General features: G+C 45.3%; 1 protein-coding gene across 1 annotated transcript; it reads left to right on the forward strand.

Moving 5' to 3' along the window:
- Positions 1 to 369: 369 nt before the first annotated feature.
- Positions 370 to 7531, forward strand: LOC102421572 (protein WWC2-like; the record flags this gene model as incomplete). Its single annotated transcript, XM_006109215.3, has 3 exons — positions 370 to 570; positions 1312 to 1388; positions 7452 to 7531. Coding segments are annotated over exons 1-3 (308 nt in total), but the record flags the coding sequence as incomplete, so codon positions are not given.
- Positions 7532 to 7971: the final 440 nt, after the last annotated feature.

Here is a 7971-nt window from a genome sequence, read left to right on the forward strand (position 1 = left end):
GGTTCGGGCCATGCAGGGCGGTGAATGCTGGCACATATGGCTTTTTCTTCCTAGGGACTGGGAGCCGGGGAACTCTGAGAGGAAGGACCCCATCTCCGCTGTGGGCGTTTTTACTGTGACAATTGTGTCTGATGGATTCACAGGGACAATAAACTGCTGACAAGGACCTTAAAGGCGAGGCCGTGGGGAGGGACTGGGCAAAATTAAACAAAAACTGTGTCCAATTCCTGTAGCAGTCCCTTCGCATATACTAATGAATTATTTAGAGGCTATAAGAATTAAAGCTAGCCATTTTTTAAAAAGCTTAAATAATAATAATAAAGCATAATGAGATGCTAAAAAATGACCCACCCAATGTGCTTTCAGAAACCACACAGATTGAAGACCCCAGGAAGCAATGGAGGGGGGAGCAGGAGAAGATGCTCAAGGACTACCTCTCGGTGGCTCAGGACGCCCTGCGGACGCAGAAGGAGCTGTACCACGTGAAGGAGCAGAGGCTGGCCCTGGCCCTCGATGAATACGTGCGATTGAACGACGCCTATAAGGAGAAGTCAAGCTCCCACACAAGCTGTAAGTGCAGTGTGGCTGCTCACGGGAACCGGGGGCCACTGGGGCGCTGTGGGGCTTCCTCTGGGGGCCTGTTCCCTCTCGGCGGGGAGTGGGGCGGGCACACCGCAGACTTGTCAGTAAGGCCCCTCGGCCACACTCCAGATGAAGTCTCCTCTGGGGATCACGTATCCTGTCTGTTTCTGCCCCGCCCTCTGCCTGCTGGCCTTCTATTTATTTCTGAGTTCGTTGTACCCTTTCAGATGAAGGCTAGTCAGCAGCCCTGTTGCTACTCTTACACTATCTGTAGTGGGAGGAACTGGAGCCCTTAGCTGGAATGACGTGTCCCTTGGCCACCGCGTTGACTTAGCTCTCCCTCATCTCCAGAACAGGGTGCCTGGGCTGGCCGTGCTGAAAGCAGCAGCACCGTGGGCTCAGAAGTCCCCTGAAATGGTGGCTTTCAGGGAATACGAGCCTGGTAAACTCTGTGTGCCACCAGGACCTCTAAGATTTTATTCACTCGGGTAAACCCAGAAGAAAACGAAGTACCAGGGTCTTTGTGACATGTGTCTTTCTTGAGGCTTTATTTTTAAATTATGAAGGTTTGAAGATTACTTTTTATATGTAGGTGTCTGACGCATGACAATAACGAAATGATAAAGTAAGTAAGTACCTGTAGCAGCATGTGACTCCTGTTCTTAGTTTGTAAATTCTGAGCTGAGAACCGGTGATGCAGCCTTGCTTTTCTCTTCTCTCTTTGGAAAGTGTTCTCAGGATCCTCCTCGAGTACTAAGTACGATCCTGACATTTTGAAAGCGGAGATCTCCACCACGCGATTGAGGGTAAGATGTTTTATTGTGGTTCTAGAATTCCCAAAATTCACGCAAGAAGTAATTTTGGTAGAAAACACGGGTTTATAATTAAAAATTGTAAATTTTTTATTGATTCACAAAGTATACAGTATAGGGTTATGTATAGAATAGCACATCGGGTAAATGGCCTCCACGGCTTTGCTGGCACAAACGCAAAGCCGTGGTCTTCATTGGTCTTCATTGTCCCTGCTCCTGGGCCATAATTGGTACTTGGTAATACTTATCAAATTGAAGGGATTGAAATCAAAGGGCAACAGATATTAGAATCTGATTCAATAAACCAAGTAAAATTAGGCTTTTATTTTTTGTTGTTGTTGTTGTTAATGCTCACACAAAATTCAAATCTTGCGCGAATTTTGGGACACCCTATACATGGTGCATCTGCGTAGACGCTGAAGGTGGGAAAGGCATTCGTGGTCGCCTGCCTTGTCCATCCAGTGCAGGAGCCTCCTCCGCGTACCCCCGACGGCTGGTGTTTCCTTCCGCCTTTGTTGGAACTGTTCCTGTGGTTGGGATGTCCTTGCTCCTGAGACCCAGTGCGTTCCATTGTCGGGCAGTTTTATGATTGGCAGTTAGTACATCGAATCAAAACTGGAGTCTCGGTAACTTCCCTTCCCTTATTGTGCTGACGTGACTTCCGGAGCTGAGCCTTGCTGCCCTTTCATCAGATGTCCCGAATTTAAAGATGCCCATCTTCCGTCACCAGTCGCTTCTTTCTAGAACTGACTAGTCAACACTTCTCATGGGTGTGTCCCCATCTTTACCCCGAATCTTTTTGACCAAACTGCTGTTAAGGCCAGAGTTTGTTCATCTTTGACTTTTAGAGTCATAAACACTGTTCACCACGTCCGTAAATCCATGTAACCATTACCTATGTCCTGAGATAGATTACTGCCGTGACCCCTCATGGCCGTCCTCCTTCTCTCTGAAGGTAACTGACCCATCAACACTGTGGGTCAGTTTTCTGGCTGCTTTGAACGTTGTGAAACTGGAATGCCACCATATATATTATTTGATGGCTTCTTTTGCTCAGCAACACTTTGAGATTCATTCACATAAACTTTCATTGCTGTAAAGCATTCCACCTTGGAGTACATACCATAAATTCTTTCTCTTCTACTGATGCCCATTACTGCTTATTCCAATTTCCGGTCATTAAAAACTGTGCCTTAACGTACATGTCTCCTATACATGCCCTTTGGGACACATATGTACACATTTTTCTTAATTATGCAACTAGAAATGAAATTGCTGTGTCAAAAAATATTTATAGCTTTCACTTTAGCAAATACTTACAAATGATTTGGGGCTTTCTTACTTTCTAACATTTGCTTTTAAAGCCCCAGATGACTTTCTGCGTATGGCTCTTGCCTGCAACTCCTAGTTTTTGAATTTTGTGTTTTTATCAATCAGTTCAAAATATTTACTAACTTTTGTAACTTCTTTATGATTAGAGTCTGCTTAATTTTTAAATAGTTGGGAATAATCTTTTATTATTGATTTCAGCTTCATTCCACTGCATGTTTTTTAGTTCTAAAATTTCTATTTAATTGTTTGGATACTTGCCCAAATTCTGAACATTGATATATAATTTTTTTAACAAAATAATCACACTTACTTTTTCAGTTTCATGTCTTCATTATGATAATACCTAGGTTTCTTATAGGTTGGATTCTTCCATATGGTCTGAAGAATGGTTTTGATTTGGGGTCAATATTTGACCTCTGACAGCTGCTTAGTTTGTAGTAAGAGCCTTATGTGTGACAACACATAAAGATGATTTAAGGTTTGGGATGATCTTGTCATCCTTCAGAGCGAAGTTTTGCTTCTTGTAGGTAGACAGGCCCGGGACGTACAATTTTAACTCAGTCAGGGCTTGTGCTATCTGAAATCCATGGAAGGAATATCCTCCGGTGAGGGTTAACAAAAACAAAACAAAACAAAAAGCCGGCGTTTCTGTAGCTGGTTGGAGAGGAGGAAGCCAGATGTTCAAAGTGCAAGGAGCATCGAGGGCATGGTTTCTGTATTGAAGGTGGCTATACCCACAGGAAATAGTTGGGTCCCTGAGAGGGACCTGCGCTACTTGCCAGGAAGGAAACCGAATCTCAGTCCCACCTGGACCCACAGGAACTGAATTCCGCCAACAGCCAGAATGTAGCTGAGAGCGGATTTTCCCCGTGACCCCCACGTGAGCGCTCAGCCTGGCCGACACCTCAGTTTCAGTTTTTGGGTACCTTGAACAGAGAACCAGCCAGACCTTTCTTGTGATCTATTAAATGAGTGTTATTTTAAGCTGCTAATTTTGTGATATTTTGTTCCGTAGCAACAGAAAACTGGTTTAGCAGGCCACATATAGTTTCTGTCATAGGTTTTTCTTTTTCACTTTTCTGAGAAAAGTAGTAAGCACATGAAAACCATTCTTAACTCATGAGCCATAAAAAAATTAGGCCATAGGGTAGATTTGACCCACAAGCTATCATTTAATGATCCCTGCCATAGAATAACTACTAAGAAAATACAGAGGTATTACCAATAGTGGAGATAAAATGGAATTTTTTAAAATGTAGTCAATACAAAAGGAGGCAGGAATAGAAGTAGAAAGTATAAAAGGACATATGTGACAATTAGAAAATAAAGATAGTAAGATTTAAAACCAACTATGTCAATGATTACACTAAATATAAATGGTCTAAATGCTTCAGTTAAAAGGTAGAGATTATCAGAATGGTTAAGATAAGAACCAACTCTATGATGGTTATAACAGATCTACTTTAAATATAAATGCCCAGATAGGTTGAAAATTAAATGAATGAAAAAGACATACTATGAAAATACAAATGCAAGGAAAGTTGCACTTGACATATTAATATCAAAGTAAACTTTAGAACAAGAATATTACTAGAAATTTTCTACTAATAAGTCAGTTCATCAAAGGACATAATGATATACACACATAACCCTAAAGTGTTATACATAGAATAACAGAGCTTTAAATATCTGAAAAAGACCAATAGAACTGAAAGGAGAACTACAAATTTACAATTATAGTTGGATATATCAACACTCCTCTCTCCGTAATCGATAGGATATACAGACAAAATCAGCACAGTTGTTGAAATTGTGAACAATATCATCAACCAACCAAATGAAATGAACATGTGTAGAACATGCCACCTCAAAATAACAAAATATGTGTTATTCTCAGGTGCACGTGGAGCACTTACAAAGGATGCCGCCCTCTAGGCCATGCTGAGTCCTATGGGAACGGACTAGTTTATTTGAATTGTGGAAATCTAGCATTGACTTTCCATGTTTTCATCTATTATTTGTACCTCAAGTAGCATATCTCATAAATGTTTCACATAATGTTTCTCATTGGCTTTGTGGGGTTTTTTTTTCCTTTCTGTTATTGATGACTGAATTCATTCATTAGTCATCACAGGTGGCTCTGAGAGTACGTGGGATTCTGTTTGCCTCTATTTCTTAGTCAGGGCAGAAATGTCTTCATTATCAATCCTGTGACTGTCGAGCTGATGTCTCGTTTCCGTTCAAGGTGAGGGTGTTCTGTTGAAGGTGATGTGGACGCAAGGGAAGAGAAGGCTCTTCGAGGAGCAGGTGGCAGGGGCCCTGTGCTGGCCTGCTGAGGGGCCCTGGCAAGACCCCAGAACAGGGGTCCTCAAACTACGGCCCGTGGGCCACATGCAAATACAAATATTGTATTTGTTCCCATTTTGTTTTTTTACTTCAAAATAAGATATGTGCAGTGTGCATAGGAATTTGTTCATAGTTTTTTTTTAAACTATAGTCCAGCCCTCCAACCGTCTGAGGGACAGTGAACTGGCCCCCTGTTTAAAAAGTTTGAGGACCTCTGCCGTAGAGAAAGGGTGCAGAGGGAGGAGGTCATCAGCAAAAGGCCGTCTGCTCACCCCGGCTTTACTGTTGCAGGGTTCGCTGTCGGGCAGACTTAGGAAACCTGCCTGTCTCGGGAGCCTTCCAGGATCCCACGCTTCTGGAATGTACTCTTTCCTTCTTTGTCATCATCTTTCTCCTTCTTCTGAAGTAAAACTTGTTACACTAGGGTTGTCAGAGACGGTATCACACTTAATCACACGACTTCCTGGCTTTCAGAAGCAGCTTGAAAATCGATTTGAAGTGCCAGTTGCTTCAGTGTAGTCAGCATGGAAGCAGGGGGTGTGGAAAGTCAGGCTCTTACCTCCACTTCAGCGTTCTGGGCTGTGAGGTTTGATTCCTGAGGAAAGGTCTGGGCAATTAGATGGTTGGCTGGGGCTGCAGAAAGTCTAGTGCGTCAGGGGAGACAAAGGCTCAGGGCTGTGGGCTCTTCATGTCTTCCGTTGGGGTGGGATCTAGGAGTAAGGACGTTCCTAAACTAAAATAAGGGCCATAGATTTGTTTAGGTCATTTTGCTACAGTCCCAGTTTGTCTTGGATCTTACAAGCACAGTGATGCCATTATAACTAAAACTGTTATAATGGTAGTTTTTAAAAAATTCTGCCGGATTCTAAGCTGCTCTCTGCTCTGCGTAGTAGCAGTGAAGTCCTCCGTTTCGTATCTCTAGTCCAGACACTGCTGATGAGCATCAAGTCCACGTGTTCCAATTGCCTTTGAAGTCTCGTGGGTCTCCCGAAAGTATCTTAAAGAAAATCCCTGATCTTTCCCCAGGATCTGGTCCCAGTCTTCAGGAAAGCACCTTCGTGCACCCAGCTGGCAAGTCAAGACCTTGGACGTGACCTTTGCCACATCTTCTCCCCCACCCGCCACACCTGGTCCATCACCACCTCCTGTTGGTCCACAATGTTCTTCCTCTGGGCTCTGCCTCTATGGCACTGCCCGTGCGCCAACCCCCAGTGCTGGTGCCTGGCCCCTGCTGGCCCCTCTGGACATCAGTGTGGTGATGGCAGGGGCTGGGAGTGGGAGGTGGAAGAGGGCAAAGGCGGCGTGGAGGGAAAGTTGTTGGAAAAAATAAAATTTAAAAAAATGACACTGTAGCAGCCATGAAGGTTTGGACAATTATAAAGTTTTGTTTGTTTATTTTAAAGACCATTGAAGGTCAAGATTGTGTCTGTTCTGTTCACACAACAGACCCAGGACCTGGCACCCAGTGGAGAGTCAATAAATATTTGTGGAATCGGTAGAATGAACAGGAAATAAAAGCCCAAAAGCACATGGAAATGATGTGTAACAGGATGCGCCTGAGACTCAGGCTGCGCCTTAGCCTAGAGACAAGTGTGCCGGCCGGTGGAGACCACTGGCCTGACCACTCCAGGCTGCTGCTGCTTCTCTGCCCACCAGATCTCAGTGTTGTTGTGACCAAGGCATGTATTTGGCAGGAGGAAAAAGAATACTTTTTTTTTTTATCAGTTTGACATCAAATATTTGTTAGCCTGGTCGTGCTCTGGAAGCTTGGACTACAGCTGTGTGGTGCGGCGTCCTTTCCCACGGGGAGGCAGTAAACCCGGGCACAGAAAAGTGTAGCTTTTGAAAAATGCTGTGAGCTGAACGAAACAGAGTAGTGCATGAGGGGGTGGCTAGGAAAGGTGAAGTGTGGCTGAGACCTGAGTGGCAAGGGGTCAGCAACTGGCTGTCTGAGGGGAGAGCATGTGCGGGAGCCCTGAGGCGCCACTGCTGGCGTGTCTGAGAGGCAGAGGCGTGGCCAGAGGTCCTGGAGCCTGGGCAGGAGGCATCCGAGCTCCTAGAGTTAGCGATGCCTCGGTTTACAGCCCCGGCTCTCCCTTCCTGGCTGTTTATCACCAACTGGAGACTGGTGATGTCGCGCTCATAGGAAAGCTGCTAAATAAGATGCTGAGGGTTAATATCAGCAGTAACGTCCGTCACTGATAATTTATACATAATTAGTCTGCCGGGCACAGAACTTATGTCCAGGAGAAACTAGCAGAGTGAATGTTCAACTAAGGCTGTGTTCGCGTGTTTAATAGTTTACTAATGGGTTATCTTTTAAAACAGTGTTGCTAATTATTTACAAACATGCGTATTTACATTGATTTCTCACAAAAGGTTAAAAAGCTGAAGCGGGAGCTCTCGCAGATGAAGCAGGAGCTGCTCTATAAGGAACAAGGCTTCGAGACTCTGCAGCAGTGAGTATAACGCCCCGACGCTGGCCTCGGGGTAACTCCCAGCCCCCTAACTTGTGCAAAGGAAACGCAAGTGCAGACCCCACACGACATTTCTCAGGGAAACAGGTCAGAGCTCAGAGCTCTGCACCGAGAAACAAAATCAGCCAACAACCTAGGCACTCGGGGAAATCTATGTCCTTTGAAAAGGGCTAAAGTTTTTATTGCTCACTGGAGACCCAAGGGAACCAGTGAAAAACTCGCTCATCTCCTGGCGCCTGCGGGCTGCTCCAGGGCTGAGGTGTGGAGCTGAGAGACGAGCAGGGCCGTGCCCCCCGCATTCTCCTCCAGGCTGCCCTGCGCGCATCCCCGGGGCTCCGGCCGGGCTGGGGGTGCCTCTGCCCCCCTCACCCGGGCGTGGCCTGGAGTCTCCCCGGGGCTGAGCTCAGGGAGCAGGGACTGTC

Source organism: Myotis lucifugus, unplaced genomic scaffold (genome assembly GCF_000147115.1).
Source record: "Myotis lucifugus unplaced genomic scaffold, Myoluc2.0 scaffold_7080, whole genome shotgun sequence".
Classification (NCBI taxonomy): Eukaryota; Metazoa; Chordata; class Mammalia; order Chiroptera; family Vespertilionidae; genus Myotis; species Myotis lucifugus.